Source organism: Somniosus microcephalus, chromosome 25 (genome assembly GCF_052327205.1).
Source record: "Somniosus microcephalus isolate GS21.2 chromosome 25, FLI_Smic_1.0, whole genome shotgun sequence".
Taxonomy (NCBI): domain Eukaryota; kingdom Metazoa; phylum Chordata; class Chondrichthyes; order Squaliformes; family Somniosidae; genus Somniosus; species Somniosus microcephalus.
Genome location: NC_141011.1, coordinates 12,268,572 through 12,294,817, shown reverse-complemented (window position 1 = coordinate 12,294,817; position 26,246 = coordinate 12,268,572). Strand labels below are relative to the sequence as shown.

The following is a 26,246-nucleotide window of genomic DNA, read 5'->3' as shown; positions in this document are numbered from 1 at the left end:
CTCCTGACGTTACGTGGGGTGCGGTCAGGTGCGGCGGAAGCCAACTGTGGTATTCTGGCTTTTCACAAATCCAGAAGGGATGTTGACGATCTGGATTGGAAGGAATCGAATTAATTTGTCTCCATTGTTGACTTGAGAGTCCTGGACACTGTCACAGGAGAAGGGGCAAAGGGCACTTTAGTCTTTCCTATCTTCAACGCATGCAAAGTCTCAATGTAAGTTAAGCTTCGTCTAAAAGACCAAAATGTTTCTCATTGTTTCAAACTCCTAAGCATGGAATGGATCAATTACTTTTGACCCATGTGCGAGATCCAAGATCATAGAATGTTACAGCAATGAAATAGGTCATTCGTCCCATCAAGCCTATTTTTCTCCATGTGAACTGTCTAGTTCAATCCCACTCTCTCCTTGCTCATCATATGGTCAAGCCACCATCTAATTCCCTTTTAAAACAATTTGCTGGACTAATCCTTGAAGTAGATTTGTGGCGAAAAGGGAAATTAGCTGCAAAGAAGGGGGCTCTAGCCTGTACTGTCCTGTTTGCTAAAGCTCCTCACAAAAGACTTGGATTAAACAGTTGGCGATGAACAAGGCTGGTATGCAGCATTGGACTTGGATGTTTCGAACATCAAAGTGGCTAACACATTGCAAGCTGTTTTGTTTGGTCCTTCCACGACGCTGAAGGCAAATGTCTCTTTTGCTGACTAGAAAACTGTGGCATGGAGTGACAGCTGCTTGTGTATACAGGGCTTCGTGGCTACCATGATTGGGTGCGGCAAGGTACGCAGATGCTGCTGAAGCTCCATACCTCGGGTAGAAGCATTATTCAGCAGGGGTAGAGTGTGTATCCATAGTGTGATCAGGAGGATGGTGGCTATGATTTGACAGATTTTATACTGTGTTGTGCTGCTCCTGAGGATTTCCTGATATCTGCCGTCCACCCAGTGAGAGCTCAAACCTCTGCTTGTCCATTGTCTAATAACCAACCCGGGGTTGCGAAGGGTGATCTCTTCAGGATCAGGGTGAGTCCACGATGATATGGGTGATGAATGATGGAAGTTTGGAATCAAGTCAAGCCTCTGTGGCAGACTCTATAATTTGATACTTCAACCTGGCATGTCAGCAGTGCTTCAGGGCACTCTTGATTGATCAGTTCAGTTCAGTTCAGCTTTATTTGCCATATGTAACCAGTACAAGTACAAGTACAATGGAATGCTTATTCCCCGTAGGGACGTGTCAGCTATACATCCAGCGCCGCGTTCAGAGTCAATACAATGGCTTCCCGTGGCAGTGGGAGCACGATGTCCCTCAGCCGCTCCGTCCTCCTCTTCACCGCGGCCTCCTCCTCGCTGTTGCCGGCTCCACGTGTGGTGGCCTGCTTCTCCCGCTCTGGCCGCCATGCCTGGCTCCCCTCCTCCCAGCCGGACTGCGAGTTACCCGCCATGGAGCTGCCGGCCGACGTGCTGCAGTGTGTCAACGTGTCTGCTGCTCGCTGCGCTGCGCTCCACCGCCCGACTCGCCGAGCACCTCGCTCCGGTTGCGGGAGCGAGCGGCGAGAGCTGGCCGCCCGAAGCAGGGAGAGCGCTCTCAGCACCGGACCGTCACGGCCGCCAGGGCATGTTGATTATTGACCTGATTAATGGAACCTATCACTGAGGCTGCAATTCTTCCATCTGTACTCCAAATAAACATGCAAGCTGCACAGTATTAGGCAGTTAACCTGTAGCAGTACAAGTATATATTTGGGGGGTCCTTAAGATTTGCTACAGCTAACCTGCATCTAAGCTCTCTGGACTGGGATGTGTCTCTATGTGGAGACACTATACTGCACACCATAGAGAAAAATTTCAGCCGCTTGGTTTGGTGACTTTTGAAACGTGGTGGGTTTCTGCACATGTCCAGGCAGCTGGCTGAGAAAAAATAATAATTTCCCAGATAGGGAGGTATCCACATGCTTCCTTGTCATTTCCACTGTATTTATAAGATTTGGGAATTTGTGAAAAGGAGATCGAGCTTAATCCTGATTTTATAATGTGTGAAGAAGATGTAACTTTTGGAACTGACATAGCAATTCCTTAACACCAGGTATATTGCAGAGGGATGGCCAGATCTGGCACAGCTCTGTCTCCATTTTGATATTTTTCTCTCTTTTCCTATCTCAGCTACGCAAGGATTTTTTTCCTTTCAGTTGTAAATAATACAGTCCCCACTGCTTAAAACATCAACGTTTAAAACAGGTAGGGGGAGAAATTCGGTGGAGCCGCAAACGGGGCGGCAAGCTCGCCTGGGCGTCGGAATTAGCGCAGCGACCGGAGCAGTTGCGACCGCTGGAAATTCAGCTTGAACGCCCCAAGAGGGACACAGGGCGAGGCTCGAGGCGCTCCGCGTCCCTCTTAGGGCGCTGAAACTGAATATCGCAGCGCAAGGTGCCGCAGCGCCACACGCTGCGGCACGGCGCGCTGCGGTACTGCAGGCCTTCCTCCCATTCTTAAGGGGGCGGGGCCTGCACCAGCGCGATCGGAGATCGCAAGTGCCGGCAAAAGAGCCCGGCACCGAGGAGAAGTGCCGGGCTCTCGGAAAACAGCCGGCACTGCCGCGGGGGGAGATCAGGAGGCCGGGGACGGAGGTGCTGGCAGGCGGCCGCCGAAAAAAACGGCCGCCCCGCACCTCCACCTTAATTTGCGCCACTGCCACCACAGGTAGGCCCCCTGAACCGGGCGCAAGTTGCGAATGGCGCTACAGAGGCGGGCGCGACCGAATATCGAGATCGGGGCGGTAGCAGGGCACTGCGCACACCGATGACGCCATCGGTGGCAGCGCAGCGCAACAGGCTAACACCGCCATTAACGCCCCAGCTAAATATCGCAGGAGGCGTGGCCAGTGGCGCTAAAGCCACTGAGTGCCCTCTTTAGGCGCTAACTGGTGGCGCAGCCCACTGAATTTCTAGGCCGTAGTCTCTTGCCAAAAACCATTAACCATTTACATTAATGTCAATTTCAAAGTTGCTGGTTATAATGTCTTAAGCCATCCTTTTATTTTGTCCAGAAACAGCTGTTCACTCTCCAGATCTCAACTTGTTTACAGCATTGAAAGCAACAACAAGCATAAGTGCCTCTAAATCGCACCTCTTCAAAAGTGCCTTGATGAGCCTTGTGCACAGTTGCTGCACAGGCTCTTAGACAGCTTTATTGGCCCATATATTTATATATAATGTGCCACACAGTAAAGAAGTGCCTGTCAGCTCTTTCTTTCTGCTTCATGCTTGAATATACAAATTCAGATCTTAAAAAGCCAATGTTTATGCTGTACCTTCTGCTCTGAATAAACTGGTTACAAAATCATACATATGAGAGAGGTTTTGTTGCTGTAATAGGCTTCTATTTGTGCCATGGGCATAAGTGATCCTTTCTGTCTGTCCGTGGCAAAATGTCAGATGCAGGCATCAGCACAACTTTGCTAGTCTTTAAGTTTGGCGGCAGAGCACAACTGGAGGACCAGCTGATGTCCTTTCGGAGTTGCTTCTCATTGTATATAAAGCACCATCAACCACAACAGAACAACATGGGTGGGCTGATTGTGGGTGTTACAGTTCTCTTATCGCAAAAGACTTCATATTTTTATTAATTGTTGCCATATTTTGAATGATTCTGTCCTGGTGATTTTTGTCAATCCTTTGATAGAATATATGAGAAATTTTGGAGGTGATATAGTTTGATTGTGGACTATATAGCTAAGGGTGTAGGCAAGTTATTTGCATTTGTTCCTCCTCTGCACCATGCTGTCCCCGATTTGGCACTGACTCAAGGCCAGGCTGTTCCTTCAGGGAGAGGAGGAGAATCAATTTGAATCATTTTAGTACTCTATCGCTCATGCCCAATTCCCTGTTAGCAAGTTATTAGGGAAAAAATCAACCTGTAAGTGACAAGATATGTATAAGAGCTCCCTGTGGGGAGCTTTAGTTCACCAGCCTGTCCAGTTCATTGGAGTGTTAGCTGATCTAAAAGAGATGAAGGAAAGAGAGTTTTTTAAAGCACTTACTGTGGGACTGGTGTTGTATTTTGTGTGTGTCTATGTATATATCATTACTTAGATAATCTTTTTTAATTTTTCTGTAAGTTTGCAGCAGAAGCTTTGGAACATACTGCATCGGAGGTCCGAGACACAGCTGTACGGATTGTCCTTGACATGTATCGACAACACAGGAGTGCCATTTTGCACCACCTTCCACCCGATGATGCAAATACACGCAGGAATGTGCTATACAAATCGCTCTTTGATGGGTTTTCAAAAATAGATGGGAGGCCAACAGAAGCTGAGCAGCGTGTAAGTTCTACAGTGGTGGCGCAGTACTTCCTTGCACTGATGTTTTATTTTATCTTCTCCCCATACTATTCACATAAATGGTATACAACACACAGGAAACATCTAGCTTTCAAGGAAGTTAACTTTTATAGATAGCTTCTCATAACAAACCTGGTCTCTTGTGGTTGTGCACATTTTTTTGGTTATTCAGTTACGAAAAAGGAAAACTCTTGCAAAGGCTTGAATGAAATGTTTTATTTAATGTAGCAGAAAAAATGCACTATGACATTCATAAAGGAAATGGTCACAATTTATTGAAAGCAAGTTGAAAATAGTACAAATGGAGTAAAAAATTACATTTAAATGTCCCACTTTTGGTGAATGGAGCAAAAGTAATGTTGCATTAAAGGAAAAAAATAATGAGATTGTTACAAAGCCATGTGAGAAATTTAACACGCAGCAAAGAGATAAGCATCGTTTTTTAAAATTATTTATTCGGTTGGATGTTTCTACCAGGCACACAAAAAGGCAGCTGCAGAAGAGGCAGAGAGGCGGAAGAAGGAGGAAATACGGGCCCTTCAGGAACAGCTGGCGGCATTGAGAGAAATACAGGCAGAGGTCCAGGCTGAAAAGGTGTATAAACCTGACTTAACAAGGTGCAATATACAACAGTACAGTAGAGAAAGAAAAGTATTGTAAGCAGCCCCTTGATGGTGTACAAATGCAACTGCAACAATCTCCAAACAAAATATATATATAGGCCTAGAAATTCGGTGGGCTGCGCCACCAGTTAGCGCCCAAAGAGGGCACTTAGTGGTTTTAGCGCCACTGGCCACGCCTCCCACGAAATTTAGCGGGGCGCTAATGCCGGCGTTAGCCTGTAGCGCTGCGCCGCCACCGATGACGTCATCGGTGTGCGCAGCGCCCCGCTACCGCCCCGATCGCAATATTTGGTCGTGCCCCCCGCTGTAATGCCGGTTGCAATTTGCGACCAGTTCGGGGGGGGGGGGGGGGGGGCTACCTGCGGTGGTAGTGGTGCTAATTAAAGGGGAGGTGCGGGGTGGCCATTTTTTTTTTGCTGGCCGCCTGCCAGCACCTCCTCGCGCTGCCGTCCCCGGCCTCCTGAGCCCCCCCCCCCCCCCCCGGGCAGTGCCGGCTGTGTCCCAAGAGCCCGGCACTTCTCCTCGGTGCCGGGCTCTTTTGCCGGCACTCGCGATCTCTGATCGCGCTGGTGCAGGCCCCTCCCCTTTAAGAAGGGGAGGAAGGCCTGCAGTACCACAGCGCGCCGTGCCGCAGCGTGTGGCGCTGCGGCACGCTGCGCTGCGATATTCAGTGGCAGCGTCCCAAGAGGGATGCGGGGCGCCTCGAGCAGCGCCCTGCTTCCGTTTGGGGCGCTGAAACTGAATATCGGGCTGGCGCTCGCGGCTCCTTCCGGGGCGGGACATAGTGTTTTTTTTTAATTAGTACCCACATTTGCAGGGCTATGGGGAATAAGCGGGTGAATGGGACTATTTGGATAGCTGAGCCGGCGCAGACACAATGGGCTGAATGGCCTCCTTCTATGCTGTAATTCTGTGCTATGATTCCAGACACCTGATGAGGTGCCACCAGTGCCCAATGCAACAGTATTACTGGTCTAAACAATATTTGTACCCAGAGGTAACATCTGGAAGGGGAGAAGTAGAGAAAAATCTTCACTGTCACATGCTTCAGATACTGTACAGTTCAGTAACCTATTATAAGGCCTCTGCCCATCATAGGGACAACAGTAGGCCATTCAGCCCGTCAAGCCTGTTCAGCCATTCAGATTGATCATGGCTGATCTGAATCTTAACTCTATTTACCCGACTTGGTTCCGTAATCCTTAATACCATTGCCTAACAAAAACCTATCCATCTCCATTTTGAACTTTTCAAGTGACCTAGCCTAGCTTTTTGGGGGAAAGAGTGTTCCATAAGAAACATAGGAAATAGGAGCAGGAGTAGGCCATTTGACCCCTCGAGCCTGCTCTGCCATTCAATAAGATCATGGCTGATCTTCTACCTCAACTCCACTTTACTGCATTATCTCCATATCCCTTGATTCCCTTAATATCCAAAAATCTATCATAAGAAGTAGGAGCAGGAGTAGGCCATACGGCCCCTCGGGCCTGCTCCGCCATTCAATAGGATCATGGCCGATCTCTGTCTTGAATATACTCAACGACTGAGCCTCCAGAGCCCTCTGGGGTAGAGAATTCCAAAGATTCACCACCCTCTGAGTGAAGAAATTTCTCCTCATCTCAGTCCTAAATGGCCGACCCCTTATTCTGAGACTGTGACCCCAGGTTCTAGACTCCCCAGCCAGGGGAAACATCCTCCCTTCATCTACCCTGTCGAGCCCTGTAAGAATTTTGTATGTTTCAATGAGATCACCTCTCATTCTTCTAAACTCTAGAGAATATAGGCCTAGTCTACTCAATCTCTCCTCATAGGACAATCCACCCATCCCAGGAATCAGTCTGGTGAACATTCGTTGCACTCCCTCTATGGTAAGTATATCTTTTCTTAGGTAAGAAGACCAAAACTGTACACAGTACTCCAGGTGTGGTCTCAGCAGGGCCCTATATAATTGCAGTAAGACGTCTTTACTCTTGTACTCAAATCCCCTTGTAATAAAGGCCAACATAACATTTGCTTTCTTAATTGCTTGCTGTTAACTTTCAGTGATTCGTGTACAAAGACACCCAGGTCCCTCCGAACACCAACATTTCCCAATCTCTCACCATTTAAAAAATACTCTGCTTTTCTATTTTTCCCATCAATGTTTATAACTTCACATTTGCCCACATTATATTCCATTTGCCATGTTCTTGCTCACTCACTTAGCCTGTCTATATCCCCTTGAAGGCTCTTTGCATCCTCCTCACAACTTACATTCCCACCTAGCTTTGTATCATCAGCAGACTTGGATATATTACATTTGGTCCCCTCATCCAAATCATTGATATAGATTGTGAATAGCTGAGGCCCAAGCACTGATCCTTGCGGTGCCCCACTAGATACAGCCTTCCAATCCGAAAATGACCCATTTATTCCTACTCTCTGCTTTTCGTCCATTAACCAATCCCCAATCCATGCTAGTATATTACTCCCAATCCCATGAGCCCTAATTTTGTTTAATAACCTCTTGTGTGGCACCTTATCGAATGCCTTCTGAAAATCCAAAAACACCACCTCCACTGGTTTTCCTCTTATCTATTCTGCTAGTTACAACCTCAAAAAAACTCTTAACAGATTCGTCAAACGTGATTTCCCTTTCATAAATCCGTGCTGAGTCTGCGCAAGCCTATCATTATTTTCTAAGTGCCCTGTTAACATATCCTTAATAATAGATTCTTGCATTTTCCCTACTTCTGATGTCAGGCTAACTGGTCTGTTGTTACCCGTTTTCTCTCTCCTTAAATAGTGGGGTTGCATTTGCTACCTTCCAATCTGTGGGAACCGTTCTAGAATCAATGGAATTTTGGAAGATGCCAACCAATGCATCCTCATTCTTGCTAGACCCTTGGATCTCCACTATTTCCGGGAAGATTTTTGTGTCTTCTTCAGTGAAAACAGACACAAAGGGCTGGATTATATCAATGGAGACGTGCTGGAGGCGGGATTTCTCGTATCCGGGTTTCAGTCCTGCCCAGCGACGTCTGACCAACCCACGCTATTTTCCCTTGATTGGCATTGTTAAGCCCACCCTTACCGGCCAATTAAGGGAAAGCCGGTGACAGGTGACGTCAGCGTATGGCGCTTCATCTGTCAAATTTTTTGGCAGATGAATTGTCAACATTTGACAGCTTTGAGGAGCTGTCAAACACTGACAATCTCTGTTCTAAGGTGAGCCCTTGCACAGAGGCTCACCAAGACCTCTCCTCAGCAGAAAGCAGATGGCTGCTGCATCTGTGAATGCAGCAGCCATTCTGTCATCTCTGTCATTGAGATGAGGCACCTCCGGACCCTCAACGGTTGAAGCCTGCAGAAAGAAGCAAAGGTAAGGAAACTTTTTCCAACACTTCACACTCACCTCTCATACTTACCTGTCCACACTTGCACCCATCACTCACCTCTACAGCTGCCATTTCGACCCCTCTCAACCCCGCAGACCCAGTGCTCACCTTGCTGACCCTGGCGAGGCTCGCAGCCATCAGGAAGCCCGCAATTGCAGGCGTAAAATGGGGAAAAGCCTCAAAACTGCCTGTTAACTACCTGTTAACAAACAGTTAATTGGCTCTAATCCCCTTCCCGCCTCGAGGAGACTGGTCCCTGTGCGACTCGGGGACCCGCCTCCTGGGAAGATGGCACGGAGGCGGGTTGGGAGTGGGGTCGGTACCCGCTCCCAGTTTCTGCCATTTTTCCGGCAGTCCCGCCTTCCCAAGGCTAGGAAAGTTCCCCCCAAAGTATTTGTTTAATTTCTCTGCCATTTCCTTATTTCCCATTATAATTTCTCCTGTCTCAGCCTGTAAGGGACCCACATTTACTTTTGCTAATCTTTTCCTTTTTATATACCTATAGATGCTTTTACAGTCTGTTTTTATGTCTCTTGCTAGTTTACTCTCATAATCTACTTTCCCTTTATCAATTTCTTGGTCCTCCTTTACTGAATTCTAAAATCCTCCCACTCCTCAGGCTTACTACTCTCTTTGGCAACATTATAAGCCTCTTCCTTTGAACTAATACTATCTTTAACTTCTCTTTTTGTTTCTGTGCCTTAAAGGACTGTATATTTGTTGTAAATTATGTATTAATTCTTTAAATGCGAGCCATTGCTTATCTGCCGTCATACCTTTTAATGTAGTTTCCCAATCTACCTTAGCCAACTCGCCCCTCATACCTACGTAGTTTGCTTTTATTTAGATTTAAGATCCTAGTTTCTGATTTAACTAAATCACTTTCAAACTGAATATAAAAATCTATTATACTGTATTATGGTCACTGTTCCCTAAAGTCCCCTTTACTACAAGGTTATTAATTAACCCTTTCTCATTGCACAATACTAAAGCTAAAATAGCCAGTTCCCTAGTTGGTTCCTCAACATACTGATCTAGAAAACTATCTTGTATACATTCCATGAATTCATCCTCCACACTATTACTTCAAATTTGGTTTGCCCAGTCTATATGTAGATTAAAGTCCCCCATGATTACTGTATTACCCTTGTTACATGAGCCTCTAATTTCCTGAGTTATACTCTGCCCTACATTACAACTACTGTTTGGGGGCCTATAAACAACTCCCACCAATATTTTCTGCCCCTTGCTATTTCTTAGCTCCACCCAAACTGATTCTACTTCTTGATTTTCGGAGCTAAGATATTTTCTCTCTACTGTCTTTATCCCATCCTTCATTATCAGGGCTACCCCTCCTCCATATTTCCACTGCCCTTTGTGTGAAGAAGTGCTTCCAGACATCATCCCTGAATGGCCGAGCTCTAATTTTAAGGTTGCGCCGCCTTATTCTGGACTCTCCCACCAGAGGGAATAGTTTCTTACTACCCTATCGCATCCTTTAATCACCAAGTAGATTACCCCTGAATCTTCTACACTCGATGGAATACAAGCTTGGTCTATGCAACCTGTCCTCATCATTTAACCCTTTTAGCCCTGTATCATTCTGGTAAATCTGAGCTGCAACCCCTCCAAGGCTAATATATCCTTCCTTGCAATGTGGTGCCCAGAACTAAATGCAGCAGTCTAAAAGGGGTCTAACCAGAGCTTTATATTAACTGGAACATGACTTCCAGCCCTCTTGAGATAAAGGCCAACATTCCATTAGCCTTTTTAATTATTTTTTGTACCTAGCCACACTCTTTTGTACATGTACCCCTAAATACTCTGATCTATCTTTCTTGGGTCCCAAGTGGATAACTTCACACTTCCCCACATTAAACTCCACGTGCCACAGTTTTGCCCACTACTTAATCTGTCAATGTCCTGTTGCAGCTTTCTGCTCCCAGCTACACTATTTACTGTGCCACCTAACTTCGTGTCGTCAGCAAACTTGAATATATGGTTCTTTATTCCTTCATCTAAGTCATTTATAGCTATCGTGAAAAGCAGAGACCCCCAATACAGATCCTTGGGGGACACCACTAGTCACATCCTGCCAATTTGAGTACATATCCATTATTTCTACTGTCTCCTACATCCTAACCAATTCCCTACCCATACCAATAGGTTACCTCCAATTCCACACGCTCTCATTTTTGTTAATAGTCTGTTGCATGGAACCTTATCAAATGCCTTCTGGAAGTCCATATAAATATCATCCAGACACCCCTTATCTACCACTTTAGTTATGTCCTCAATAAATTCAACTAGGTTCATTAGACATGACTTTACAAACCCATGCTGATCAGCTCATATTTGTCCAATGCTCAGTCATTCTGTCCCTAATAATAGATTCTAGTAACTTCCCCAAAACAGACATTTCACTATCAGGCCTAGAATTTCCTAGTTTATCTCTCCTACCCTTCTTAACTACAGGAAACTCTTTGGTATCCGGGACCGGCGTGTTGCCGGTTGATCAAAAATTCCGGATAATGGAGAGGGTTATCTACTGAGGCTATGTTTAACAAAGAAAATTTTTTCAAAATCAAGAAATATGCAGTATACAGTAATTGGGTACTCACCTACAGAATGTTGTGTTAAATGGATAGTGGAAGATACTTGATTAAGTACAGTACTGCCAGTTGAGGGTAATGCAATGCAATGGCTACCAGCAGCGTGGGAGACACATAGTACCCCTGTAAAATGGCGGATCAGAAGAGACTACCGGCAGCGCGGGAGAGTCAGACTCCTGTTACAGGGGCAGTGAGGTGTTCCGACTTCCGACAGCGCCAAGAAGCCAAGTAGTGGCAGTTTGGAGAACTACCCCCACTGACTAACTCGGCCACCGTGGGATACTCGGACTCGGCAACATTGCCGGTTATTGAGGTGTTGTTTTCGGAGTGAGAATTTTGCCGGTTAATAGAGAATTCCGGATATTTAGGTGCCGTTTAAACGAGAGTTTCCTGTAATGGAGTGACATTGGTCATTTTCCAATCCAAGGAGACAATTCCCGAATCAAGAGAGTTTAGAAGATCATGACTAGAGCATCTACAATTTTCTCATCTCCTTTTAATACCCTGAGGTGGATACCATCAGGTCCTGGTGATTTATCTATCTTTAGTCTCATTATTTTTTCCTTTACCATTTTTTAAACTTGCATTAAATCTAGTAAATTCCTCTCCTTGATTTAGTTTGTTTTCCTCATTTCTCTGGTAGTTTATCCTCTTCTATACTGAAGACCAATACAAAATAAGTATTTAGCAAATCTGCCATTTCCTAATTTCCAATTACATTATCACTTTCATCTGTCTTTAAGGGACCGATTTTTTCTTAGCCACCCTCTTTATTTTAATATACTTGTAAAAAACTTTAGTTTTGTCCTTGATAACTCAAGTTTTTTCTCGTATTCCCTTTTTTGCAGCTCTAACTACTTTCTTTGTATCCCTTGACTGCCTTTATATCTCTCCCAGTCTCTGGGATATCCACTGTTCTTTGCCTTTGTATAAGCATTTTACTTCAGTTTTATACTATCTCTCACCTCTTTTGTTGACCAGGGTTGTTTAATTACGTAAGTAGAACTTTTGCTATTTAGGGGAATGTACGAGTCTTTTATTGAACCAAATGCTTCTGTGAACACCTCCCCCTGTTAATCTGTATTTTTATCTGTTAACAGTTCAGCCCAGCCTACTGTGGTCGGTTGCTGCCTCATCCTTCCAAAGTCAGCCGTGCCTAAATTTAAAACCTTGGTTCGTGACTCTCTACCCCCACCCCCGCACCTCTCAAACCTAATATCAAATTCATCTTTGACTGATGTTTCTTAATTAATTTCACTCCAGTCCCACATTAATAATGTGCAAGTTGGCAATTACCTATAATTCCCTGATGTAACTGATCTGATAGCATTGTATTCATTTGCAAGTTTACATAAAAATGCAGCAGAAGCAGAATTAAATTTCGCAAACAGAAGGTGAGACGAGCAAACTTTTCCACTGACTATTTAAGCATCTAATTCCACCAGGACGTGACAGACCTCGAGAAGCTTTAATATTCTAACTGTAAAAGCGAATTGATATCTGGAGGTATTGATGCGCAAATATTTGTAAACGCCTACAGAAAGAAGTTGGTGTAGAATTTTTTTGAAATGCAGTTGCTGGTGACGGATGGAATGGGAAGAAAAGTCTAGGGATGAGTTTTTTTTCTGATCAAAGCACTTTCCCATTAATTATTTAAAAATATGCAGTCAGATAATTGTCCTTTATGGTTTGATAGCTGTCACATCTTCACCTGCAGAGACCTTGTCGGGCATTGTTTTCTCTCTGCTCATTAACACAGTCACAACCGCTCACTGATTTCACTGGGGCTGCTCGGTAATCGTGGAGTGGCCCAGCAGCAGAATTCATATTTTTGGAAATGTAACTTTTGCAGAATGGGGCAGCACTTGGAATGAAAAATACTCCTCCTTGACTTCCTTTCCCCTTCAAGAGATTATGCTGCACACACTGCCATTTTCTCTTTCCTCCATGACATTGGGAATTATTCTGTGGAACAATTCTGTTGTCCTTGCACGATATAGCACCAAGCACCGTCACTGTTGTTCCCGTGGGGGAGGTTAAAAACATTATATATACTAGTGTATAAATATAGATTCTGAATAAAAACTTCTTAATGGAATTTAAACTTTAAAATGAATTGTTTATAATAATTACACTGAAAAGTTAAATACAGGTTAGAGAATTCCATTTACGTACTTTGTCTTTTCTACAATACTGGCAGTATAATTTGGGAGAATTTGGCTTGGAATGTGAATTTTAGATTTGACATTTGGAACTCTTAACACAAAAGAGTGCCTTAAAGGGTAAGGTCTATCAAATTGCCCCAACTGTTATGAATGGAGATACCTACACACTTGACATTTTCAGGAAGCCTTCATTACCCTGCTTTACACTTACGGTGCTGCTACCTGGGGACAGACATTTTATGTAGCATTTGTACAGTTCAACTTGAATGAAGGAAGGAGAATGGTGGCGTGGGAGGGGAAGGGGCTAAAAGCCCAGGCACATGAAAAGACGATAGCTCTTTATCTACAGAAGAAACGCACAGAAATGGAAGTAGTCGATCTTCAATCAATGGAAATAATCTTTCTCTATTTAACCTCTCAACCCTTTTCAGTATGTTTAGTTTCAGCCCACATGTGGTTGGTTCAGTGATATTTTCTGTCATTTTAAAAAATTTGTTTATGGGTTGTGGCCAGCATTTATTGCCCATCCCTAATTGCCCTTGAGAAGGTGGTGGTGAGCCGCCGCCTTGAACTGCTGCAGTCTGTGTGGTGAAGGTACTCCCACAGTGCTGTTAGGGAGGGAGTTCCAGGATTTTGACCCAGTGACAATGAAGGATCGGCGATATACTTCTAAGTCAGGATGGTGTGTGACTTGAAGGGGAACTTGGAGTTGGTGTTCCCATGCGCCTGCTGCCCTTGTCCTTCTAGGTGGAAGAGGTCGTGGGTTTGGGAGGTGCTGCCGAAGAAGCCTTGGCGAGTTGCTGCAGTGCATCTTGTAGATGGTATACACTGCAGCCACGGTACGCCGGTGGTGGAGGGAGTGAATGTTTAAGGTGGTGGATGGGGTGCCAATCAAGCGGGCTGCTTTGTCCTGGATGGAGTCGAGCTGCTTGAGTGTTATTGGAGCAAGTTGAGAGTATGCCGTCACGCTCCTTACTTGTGCCTTGTAGATGGTGGAAAGGCTTTGGGGAGTCAGCAGGTGAGACACTCGCCGCAGAATACCCAGCCTCTGACCTGCTCTTGTTGTCACAGTATTTATGTGGCTGGTCCAGTTAAGTTTCTGGTCAATGGTGATCCCCCGGATGTTGATGGTGGAGGATTCGGCGATGGTAATGCCGTTGAATGTCAAGATGCGGTGGTTAGAAGGTTGTGGTGGTTGAAGGTCACTCATCACAGCCCCAGGACATCGCTGCAGCAGTTCCTCAGGGCAGTGTCCTAGGCCCAACCATCTTCAGCTGCTTCATCAATGACCATCCCTCCAACATAAGGTCAGAAATGGGGATGTTCACTGATGACTGCACAGTATTCAGCGCCATTCGCAAATTCTCAGATAATGAAGCGGTTCATGCCCGCATGCAACAAGACCTGGACGACGTTCAGGCTTGGGCTGATATGTGGCAGGTAACATTCGCGCCACAGAAGGGCCAGGCAATGACTATCGACAACAAGCGTGAGTCTAACCACCACACCTTGACATTCAATGGCATTACCATCGCCGAATCCCCCACCATCAACATCCTGGGGTCACCATTGACCAGAAACTTAACTGGACCAGCCACATAAATACTGTGGCTGCAAGAACAGGTCCGAGGCTGGGTATTCTGCGGCGAGTGTCTCACCTCCTGACTACCCAAAGCCTTTCCACCATCTTAAGAATGACGTCAAGACCACCATCTACAGGGCACTAATCAGGAGTGCGATGGAATACTCTCCATTTGCCTGGATGAGTCCAGCTCCAACAACACTCAAGAAGCTCGACACCATCTAGGACAAAGCAGCCCGCTTGATTGGCACCCCATTCAGCACCTTAAACATTCACCCCCTCCACCACCGGCGCACCGTAAATTCCGGTCCAATGAATTAAAGGAGGGGCAGGTAGGGGGTGTAGTAAAATTGTTAAAACAACGTGCCTGCGGTGTTTTCGGAGCAGCCTCCAGCAGTCCCTTAAGTGGCCCTACAAACATCCCACCTGAGATTAGTTAATTTGATAGACTGGGAAATGAACCAGAACCCTTCTGGGCTGTATGCCTCAGTTAGGCATTGACTTTACCAACTGAGCTAGCTGCCTTGGTAGCTGTAACCAGAATATCTTCAGAGAAAGATATTAAAGAGGGGTGAGTGTGAGTGCGAGATAATGGTATCTATACTACTACCTTCAGAGCAATTCAGTAGGCTTGTCTACCCTTGAAGATGATAATTCTGCATGCCAATAATCGCTCCTCAACCAACATTTTTTTAGCCTTTGATACTTTATTTCTTTTCATGTGTCATGGCTAACAAAGAGGAACTTGTATGGTTGACCGTGGGCTGAGCAAATCTTCCTACATCAGTCAGTTTCTGATTAATACCAAGACCACATCCGCCTGCCATTAGAGGTCTGATGTCACGGCAATAGGGGTGTAATTTCCTGTAGAGAAAATGCCTTCTCTAGACAGACACACATTGCACACTGTGGAAAACTGTCATTCTGTGCATTGAGGACCCTGTTGGACTTTAAATGATAAGGGCATAGACTCGCTAGTGGGTAATGAGCAGCATATTGTCCATACACAAACTGTGAAATGTACAAGTAGGGATACTGGGTTTAGCTTTATGGGGCAGGGTAATGTGGGCAAAGGAATCCCCTGGCCCGAGCCTCTGAACTTCACTTTCCTCATTTCTGCACCACTTGTTGTGTTACACATGCATGCTGTTGCTGCATGAAAAATAAATATATATTATTAAAAGACTCCATAAAGAATGAATTCGCTTCTGTATCTGACGGCCTTTTTTTCTCTTTCCCAGCTTCCTGGACCAATCCACCACTTTACCTTTGCCTTACTGATTAAACTCAGCATTATTTTTATTTCCCGCTTCAGTCTTCAACCCAATCTGTTCCTTCAAACTAAACTACAATAAAGCTCTGTGCTCCACAGACCAGGCTTTGCTCGCTGCCAGACTTCTCCCTCATTATTTGGCTTTCTGCCTCTGAATGTTACATGAGGTAATGTTTAGGCGAACCGCAATCTCTTGAGTCCAAGCAGACTCACACTCAACTGTCTTTTGCAAGGCCTGCATTTCTTCTTGATTAAACTTTCTGCTCTTACATACTCATTCCTTCTTACCCTAAGTGGCCGTTCACCGGTTTTGGTTTAACAACATAACCTATTTTGAAAATTCTGACTCTCAAAATGAAGCACAGCTCCATCTGCTCATTTTCCTACTGTTTTCTGCCTGTCTTGAAGGTGCTGGGATGCGGTTTCACAGGTGCCAGCAGTTTTCCAGTACTGTACTTCATTCAAGTGGCCCTCGTGTCAAACATGGGGCAGTCACAGTTAAGCCTGGCCCTGCACTCATCTAATATCCACTGTGACATTTTATGCCTGGTGCTACGAGATAGCGGTCAGGAGCAGAAATCCTAGATGATTTTCCCCTCTCTAACCTGGAGGCACTGAGCATGGTTATAGTGCCTTCACCGCTGCCCCAGCTGACATCTGTTGATTCACAGGCCAGGCATGAAACTTGCAACCTGCGTAATCTGTGTAGCTCAATACCATGCCAGGCCCTGAAAGATATGTTTACAATTTGACACTTATGCAGATTGCAAAACTCATTTGAAATTGGCTAGGTAATGAGTCGCATCCCTTGACATCAGGTCTCTTCTAGCTACTGTCTACTCTTACTTTGAATCACTCAGGAATGTCATTAGGGAACACAAATGATAATTTGCTATCAATTATGATTTCTCAGGAGTACAATTGAAACTCCCAATGCATGAAGTGATTCTATTCTAGTATTATAATTATTTCACACGGAGACTATATTTTTAGGAATCAGTTAAATTTATTCTGCTAGACTCTGCCTATTTTTTGCTCATTGATCCAGAGCTAAAGGTTACACTCTTTGTGGATGCTGTACTGTATGCCAACCATTTGTAACCACACTGTAATGAGCTTGGTCATATCATTGCAGTTTTTCAGATAATGAGACAGCCATAACTATAATATCCATAGCTCGACTCACTATTGCATATGGTAGGATGAATTTTATTTTCCTGACATGACCAACAATTTCCATATTGGATGATTTATATAGCACCTTTTAATGTTTAAAAAAATAAATCTCAAAGCGCTTCACGGGCATAAAGAAAAATGGACATCGAGCCAAAGAAGGAACTATTAGATGGGGTAGTCAAAAGCTTGGTCGATGAGGTGGGTCTTGAGGAGAGGGTGCTGTAGAGGCAGAGGGGTATAGGGAGGGAGTTCCACAATGTGGGGCCCAGATGGGTAAAGAACACTGTTGCCAGTGGTAGGGCACAGGGAGGGGGTTGCACAAGAGTTAGAGGAGTGGAGTGTTTGAATGGTCTGGAGGGGGTTAGAGATGGGGAGGAGCCAAGCCTTGGAGGGATTTTTAAACACGGGTGAGAATTTTAAAATCTAGTAATGTAAAAATTACAATTAAGTTGAAGGAAATATGAGAAAAACCAATGCTAAGAAATAAAATCCCTGAATTTACACTACAGATCACCTTTAACATACAAAACTTCCCAAGTGACCTTTCAGAGTAGTAGTAGGAACCCTGAGCTTAGGAAGGATGATTGAAGGCCTGGGCGCAAAGATGAGTCTTAAGAAGGTTTCCAAAAGAGGAGGGAGAAGTAGTGAGGTGGAAATGTATAGGGAGGAAGTCTCTTGAGTAAAAGGCAGCTTAAAGTGCTGCACCAATGGTCTGGCAGAGGTTGGGATTGAATAGGAGGCCAGAGCGTGAAGACCAATGTTCCCCTATTATTTTGTAAAGGAAGAGTATTTTGCTCCTGCGCCACAAATGCTCTTCACAGTGAACTTTGTCGACTTCAAAAAGAAGTTAGTTGAAGAATCATAGAAGATAAGAGCAGGAGTAGGCCATTCGGCCCCTCGAGCCCGCTCCACCATTTAATGAGATCATGGCTGATCATCCAAATTCAGTACCCTGTCCCTGCTTTCTCCCCATATCCCTTGATCACTTTAGCCTCAAGAAATATATCCAACTCCTTCTTGAATATATTTAATGAATTGGCCTCAACTGCCCTGTGTGGCAGAGAATTCCACAGGTTCACCACTCTCTGGGTGAAGAAATTCCTCCTCATCTCTGTCCTAAATGGCTTACCCCTTATCCTTAGACTGTGACCCCTGGTTCTGGACTCCCCCGCCATCGGGAACATCCTTTCTGCATCTAGTCTGTCTAGTTCTGTTAGAATTTTATACGTTTCAATGAGATCCCCTCTCATTCTTCTAAACTCAAGCGAATATAAGCCCAATCGACCAAATCTCTCCTCATACATCTTTCCTGCCATCCCAGGTATCAGTCTGGTGAATCTTCGCTGCACTCTTTCCATGGCAAGAACATCCTTCCTCAGATAAGGCGACCAAAACTGCACACAATACTCAAGGTGTGGTCTCACCAAGGCCCTGTACAACTGCAGCAAGACATCCTTGCTCCTGTACTCAAATCCTCTCGCTATGAAGGCCAACATACCATTTGCCGCCTTAACCGCCTGCTGCACCTGCATGCTTACTACCTTCAGCGACTGGTGCACAAGGACACCCAGGTCTCGTTGCACTTCCCCTTTTCCCAATCTATTGCCGTTCAGATAATAATCTGCTTTCCTGTTTTTGCCACCGAAGTGGATAACCTCGCATTTATCCACATTATACTGCATTTGCCATGCATCTGTCCAATCACCCAACCTGTCCAAATTGTACTGGAGTTTCTCTGCATCCTCCTCACAGCACACACGCCCACCCAGCTTTGTGTCATCTGCAAACTTGGAGATATTACATCTAGTTCCCTCGTCTAGATCATTTATATATATTGTGAATGGCTGGGGTCCTAGCACCGATCCCTGCGCTACCCCACTAGTCACTGCCTGCCACTCGGAAAAAGACACGTTTATTCCAACTCTTTGTTTCCTGTCTGCCAACCAGTTCTCTATCCAGGACAGTACCTTACCCCCAATCCCATGTGCTTTAACTTTGCACGCTAGTCTCTTATGCGGGACCTTATCGAAAGCCTTCTGAAAGTCCAAATACACCACATCCACTGGTTCTCCCTTATCTATTCTACCAGTTACATCCTCAAAAAATTCCAGTAGATTAGTCAAGCACGATTTACCTTTTGTAAATCCATGTTGACTTTGTCTGATCCTGTCACTGTTTTCCAAGTGCTCTGCTATTACATCTTTTATAATGGACTCTAGCATTTTCCCCACTACAGATGTCCGGCTTACCGGTCTGTAATTCCCCGTTTTCTCTCTACCACCTTTTTTGAATAGTGGGGTAACATTAGCTACCCTCCAATCCATGAGAACTGTTCCAGAGTCTATAGAATTTTGGAAGATGACCAGCAATGCATCTACTATTTCTAGGGCCACTTCCTTAAGTAACCTAGGATGAAGATTATCAGGCCCTGGGGATTTATCGGCCTTCAATCCCGTCAATTTCCCGAACACCATTTCAATACAAATACTGATTTCATTCAGTTCCTCCCTCTCATTAGACCCTATGTTCCCCGACATCTCTGGGAGGTTATTTGTGTCCTCCTTTGTGAAGACAGAACCAAAATATGGCCCAGAAATTCAGTTGTTAGCACCAGCCGCTAGCGCCTTAGGAGGAGGAGAAGTGGGGCGCGAAGCGGCTAGCGCCCGGGCGCAGCGCAACCTGCGCCTCTCGCGAACTTCAGTCAAGACTTAGCGGCGGCGCAAAACTGCAGCGCCTGCTCAGCTGCGCGTGCAGATCCTGACATCATTTCATGGTGCAACGCCCTTGGTGCGCCCCGAACCGGAACTTCAGTGGCACCCCCCTTCTGTACACCTGGCGCCCCCAGCGACTGGTTGAGTGGAACGGTTCCCAGTCACTGTGGGGCGCGGGGGGGGCGCTATTTAAAGGGGACTCTTCCTGCATTCTTTGTGGCAGCCATTTTGTTCCACTCCTGTGTGAGAGAGAGAGATTTGGAGAGAGACAAAGGGAGAGAGCTTTCTGCTTTGACTCAGCGCTCGCACAGGTACTTCTGGCTTCAGGCCAGAGCTTTGCACTTGGATTTAACTTTCAGTGCCATAGCCTTGAGTCGCCACATATAATGGGGGCTGCAATGGGTGGAAACGTTGGGTTTCTGCATTGCATTCAAGGGGCTCAGAGACGCCGAGAGAGAGTGCCAGTCATGGCCAGACGGAGAAGGGCCAACAGGCGTCGGCACAGGAGGCCTTACCCACCCAGGGTATACTGCCAGCAGTTCTCATATCTCAACATGTCTGAGGAGCAGTGTGTTCGGAGGATGCGATTCAGAAGGGAGGTGGTCACTGAGACCTGCCACCTGCTTCAGAGAGATCTGCAGCCACAGCTCAGGAGCAGGACGTCTCTGTCGGTGGCAGTGAAGGTGACAGTGGCTCTCAATTTCTATGCCACCGGCTCCTTCCAATCCGCTACTGGGGACATTGCCAATACCTCCCAGTTCGCGGTACATTGCTGCATCCGCCAGGTGACGAATGCCCTTTTCAGAAGGAGACGTCAGTACATCTTCCCCATGACCCCGGACAAGCAGCAAGAGCGTGCAATGGGATTTGCAAGAATAGCGGGCTTCCCCATGGTCCAGGGCGCCATTGACTGCACGCATGTGGCTTTGCGGGCAACTCTACAGAATGCCGAGGATTACCGCAACCGGAAGGGCTACCATTCGCTCAACGTCCAGTTGGTGTGTGATCACAGGCAGCTCATACTAGCTGTCAATGCCCGCTTTCCAGGCAGCAGCCACGATGCCTTCATCCTGCGCCAGAGTTCTGTGGCAGACATTTTCGAAGCCCCAGCTCACCCAGGAGGCTGGCTTGTTGGGGACAAGGGCTATCCTTTGTGCACCTGGCTGATGACCCCGCTCCGTGTGCCCAGCACCCCTGCTGAAGAACGATACAATGACAGCCATCAAGCGACCAGGAACATCATTGAGCACACAATCGGCGTGCTCAAGCAACGGTTCCGCTGTCTGGACCATTCCGGAGGAGCCCTACAGTACTCGCCTGAGCGAGTCTTCCATTTCGTTGTAGTGTGCTGCATGCTGCACAACCTGGCTATCCTCAGGACTCAGCCACTGCCAGCAGACATTGGAGGACCACCAGAGGAGGAGGAGGAGGAGCACCAAGACGGGAGGGAGGCACAAAGTGCAAGGGCCGTCCATCGGCGGATTATTGCAATTCGCTTCTAGGTCCCCTCTCAGGGAATGGCTTGTGCCATTGAAAGAACATGAATGGAGCCGCTCTGCAAACCCTCAGCCGGTCAAGGCAACAAATAGTTCAAAGTGCAAACATGGACAATCTGAATAAAGACAATTTTTTATTTTCCAAACGCTGTGCCCTTCCCGCATGAGAAACAAATACAGAGAAACCCCCCAAAAAACAGTCAGACACATAACTGGCTCTCACAACCTGGAGCAAATGAAAAAAACAGTGAAACAAAAATGACCATGATCCTTGGCCTTCATATAAAAAACAAACACAACATTCTCGGCCTTCATATAAAAAACAAACAACATTCTCGGCCTTCATATAAAAAAAAACATTTTGCCACACCTACTTTTTCGCCTGCGAGGGTGATCCGCCTCGGTTGCGCGATTTGCCCCTTCCCGCCCTGCAGCTCCTCCTCAATGGGACCCCAGTGGCTGCAGCAAGGCTGGGGGAAGGCTGCTGAGGGTCAGATGGTGAGTCGGCAGATGCCCTTGGGGGACGGCCTGGACCAGCTCTGGGCCTGGAGGGCCCGGCTGCTGACTACTCCAACTCTGCTTGGGCGGCAGCAGTCTGTCCTATGGGTGGTGGCAGCTGCAGTGGAGGAGTGACAGTGTTGGCAGCAGGAATGCTGCCAACCTGACAGAGCACAGGCACTCCCTGGTCGGCCGATACACTGGCACTCGCATGGGCCAGCACTGAAGCATGCGCAGCAATCTGCTGAAGCACAGACTGCTGGGCTGCTGCGGCGCGGCGAGGGCCCCGGCGATTCCTGGCCGATCCAGCGAGGGTGGCAGCAGTTAGTTCCCGTGTGGCCCTGATCTGTGTCTGCATCAGACCAGCCAGTGATTGCATGGCACAACTAAGCACTTGGCTGGAAGCCACATGTGATGCAGCGAAGTCCTGCTGACTCCTAGCCTGTGCTGCCCCGAAGTCCTGCAGACTCCTGGCCTGTGCTGCCCCGAATTCCTGAACACTCTGCCAGTGATTCTATGGAGTCAAGCATCCTTGCCACTGCAGCCATGAGCTCAATGTGCCTGCGCTCAGCCTGGGCGCCCATTTCACCAAGAAGCCGCACCTCCTCTGCGCTCACCGTAGCAGGACTGGAGGCCGCACTCACCCTCCGGGGAGAAGGCCGCCGAGCTTCCCCACCCCTCCCACGTTGCTGCAGCCCGCTGGACCCCAGAGCTTCACCGTCATCAGACCCTTCTCCCCCTGCTCCCCTCCAGGGAAGACGTGTCCCCATCATGGCCATGGGCTGCCTCGGCTGAGGGTGGCACTGATGGGCCGGCTTCCTCTTCCTCCTCCTCGAATTCCGAATCAGTCGCAGTGCCAGCTTGAGGGCCCGCCTCCTCATCTGGCGATTCAGCATCTGAAAGCAGGGAGGCACAGGAGTTGCTTTAGAGTGAGGACAGGGCGGCAGCGAGGGAGGCATGAGTGCTGCAATGCACTGCATTGGTTCGAGAGTGGCAAAGGATGCTGGTGTGAGGCACAAGTGGAAAGAGAGAGGTCAAAAAGGTAATCACAGAAAGAATCACAGAAACCCCACAGTGCAGATAGAGGCCATTTCGGCCCATCGAGCCTGCACCGACACATATCCCACCCGATCCCCGTAACCCCTACACCAACACATATCCCACCCTATCCCTGTAACCCCACGTATTTAATCCCCCTAACACTAAGGGTCAATTTATCATAGCAAATCAACCTAACCCGCACATCTTTGGACTGTGGGAGGAAAGCGGAGCACCCGGAGAAAACCCACGCAAACACGGGGAGAATGTGCAAACTCCACACAGACAGTCGCCCAAGGCCGGATTCGAACCCGGGTCTCTGGCGCTGTGAGGCAACAGTGCTAACCACTATGCCACCGTGCTGCCCCGTAATGACCTTACCATTGCTGTCCAGAACAGGGTCGGCATCTCCAGTGGCGACGGGGCCAATCAGCCGGCCTCCCATCATCCGCTCCACTCGCTGCTCCAGGTCGCTCAGGTCTTTAAGGTCAGGGCGGCCTCCCCCGGTTTGTCGCTGCTGCCTCCGATTGTGGGCCAGCTTGCCCTGCAAGAGAAAGGACGGCCTCTGAGTACAGTGTCAAGCCCTGATCTTGCCTGCACTGTCTCCCATGGTGGAATAGCCCTGACAGTGTCAAGCCCTGATCTTGCCTGCACTGTCTCCCATGGTGGAATAGCCCTGACAGTGTCAAGCCCTCATCTTGCCTGCACTGTCTCCCATGGTGGAATAGCCCTGACAGTGTCGAGCCCTGATCTAGCCTGCACTGTCTCCCATGGTCGAATAGCCCTGACGGTGTGTAAAGTGGTGAATGTGCATGTGATTTTCAAGAGAGTCCCATAGCTGTTGGATGAGGGCTGGGCATTGGGGCTTTCAGGACCCTTTGGCCGTAAAGTGAGGTGCCCATGCAGGGATGAAGAGGATACTGGAAAGGGTACTCACCCTGACAACCCGAGTGAGGTCGTTGAACTTTTTTCTGCACTGTGTGGGTGTCCTGGGGACCAAGCTGCTGGAGGTCACTCTGTTTGCCACCTCCCTCCAGGCTTTTCTGTACTCGCTGGGCAGCGGCCTCCTGCCACTGTCAGGGAAGAGGACAGGTCGCCTGCGCTCCACTGCGCCAACCAGAAGCTTCAGGGCACCCTCGCTGAAGCGCTGTGCTCGCTCCCTGGCCTTCTCCATAGTCGTGGGCGTAGCGTTCTTGAAGCGGCTCTGTTTAGGCCTAGATTCAGGGCTGCAGGGCGTGGGTGCAATCCAAATTGACCCTCCCCCTTTAAGAGCTGACCGGCGCCAGCGTGTCTGCCTTCAAGTATGTCCTGTCTACAGAAAGCAGGACAAATCCGACCCGGCCAATTACCGTCCCATCAGTCTACTCTCAATCATCAGCAAAGTGATGGAAGGTGTCGTCGACAGTGCTATCAAGCGGCACTTACTCAGCAATAACCTGCTAACTGACGCTCAGTTTGGGTTCCGCCAGGGCCACTCAGCTCCTGACCTCATTACAGCCTTGGTCCAAACATGGACAAAAGAGCTGAACTCAAGAGGTGAGGTGAGAGTGACTGCCCTTGACATCAAGGCAGCATTTGATCAAGTGTGGCATCAAGGAGCCCTAGCAAAACTGAAGTCAATGGGAATCAAGGGGAAAACTCTCCATTGGTTGGAATCATACCTAGCACAAAGGAAGTTGGCTGTGGTTGTTGGAGGTCATTCATCTCAATCACATAACATCACTGCAGGAGTTCCTCAGGGCAGTGTCCTAGGCCCAACCATCTTCAGCTGTTTCATCAATGACCTTCCCTCCATCATAAGGTCAGAAGTGGGGATGTTCGCTGATGATTGCACACTGTTCAGCACCATTCGAGACTCGTCAGATACTGACGCAGTCCGTGTCCATATGCAGCAAGACCTGGACAACATTCAGACTTGGGCTGACAAGTGGCAAGTAACATTTGCACCACACAAGTGCCAGGCAATGACCATCTCCAACAAGCGAGACTCTAACCGTCTCCCCTTGACATTCAATGGCATTACCATCGCTGAATCCCCCACTATCAACATCCTAGGGGTTACCATTGATCAGAAACTGAACTGGACCAGCCATATAAATACTGTGGCTACAAGAGCAGGCCAGAGGCTGGGAATTCATCCACCACCTTCAACATTCACTCCCTCCACCACCGGCGCACTGTGGCTGCAGTGTGTACCATCTACAAGATGCACTGCAGCAACTCGCCAAAGCTCCTTCAACAGCACCTTCCAAACCCGCGACCTCTACCACTTAGAAGGACAAGGGCAGCAGACGCATGGGAACATCACCACCTACAAGTTCCCCTCCAAGCCACACACCATCCTGACTTGGACCTGTATCGCCGTTCCTACACTGTCGCTGGGCCAAAATCCTGGAACTCCCTTCCTAACAGCATTGTGGGTGTACCTACACCATATGGACTGCAGCTGTTCAAGAAGGCGGCTCACCACCATCTTCTCAAGGGCAATTAGGGATGGGCACTAAATGCAGGCCTAGCCAGCCAGCGACGCCCACATCCCATCAATGAATTTTTAAAAAATCAATAACTCGCTGCGCCTGCCCTCGGTGGTAGCGCCTCGGCTCGCCGGTTTAGCGCCTTATGATAGTCATGCACCGCCTGCTTTAGCGCAGCAGCAACCTCTTGGGGCGATGCAACTCAATTTCGGCGAAGGTGGCGCTAAGTTGTGCCGGCCGCTAAATTTAGCGAACGCCCGGCTGTAGCGCCCCAAACGTGGCGATACTGAATTTCTAGGCCTATGTATTTAATTGGTCAGCCAGTTCTCGGTTCCCCATTATAAATTCCCCTGATTCTGACTGCAAGGGACCTACGCTTGACTTCACCAATCTTTTTCTCTTCACATATCTATAAAAGCTTTTACAGTCCGTTTTTATGTTCCCTACAAGCTTACTCTCATACTCTATTTTCTCCCTCTTAATTAATCCCTTTGTCCTCCTTTGCTGAATCCTAAACTGCTCCCAATCCTCAGGTTTACTACTTTTTCTAGCCAATTTATATGTCCTCTCCTTGGATCTTATGCTATCCCTAATTTCCCTTGATAGCCACGGTTGAGTCACCTTTTTTGTTTTATTTTTATGCCAAACAGGGATGAACAAATTCTGTAGTTCATCCATGCGATCTTTAAATGTTTGCCATTGCCTATCCACCGTCAACCCTTTAAGTAACGTTCCCAAATCCATCCTAGCCAACTCGTGCCTATACCATCGTAGTTTTCTTTATTTAAATTCAGGACCCTAGTCTCAGAATCAACTACTTCACTCTCCATTTTAATGAAGAATTCTATCATATTATGGTCGCTCCTCTCCAGGGAGCCTC

The 26,246-nt window shown here is 47.4% G+C and overlaps 1 protein-coding gene across 8 annotated transcripts in view; it reads left to right on the top strand.

Annotated features, from left to right (window-relative positions):
- Positions 1-26,246, top strand: part of cep104 (centrosomal protein 104) — a 326,262-nt gene that overhangs the window by 181,719 nt on the left and 118,297 nt on the right. For 4 of the 8 annotated variants that reach the window (XM_085966835.1, XM_085966831.1, XM_085966833.1 and 1 more), the window contains 2 exons: positions 4,117-4,323; positions 4,819-4,935. In XM_085966835.1, coding sequence (XP_085822961.1) covers positions 4,117-4,323; positions 4,819-4,935 — 324 coding nt within the window. Of the gene's footprint in view, positions 1-4,116; positions 4,324-4,818; positions 4,959-26,246 lie in introns of all 8 variants that reach the window. The other 4 variants (XM_085966837.1, XM_085966838.1, XM_085966834.1 and 1 more) reach the window with 2 other exon arrangements.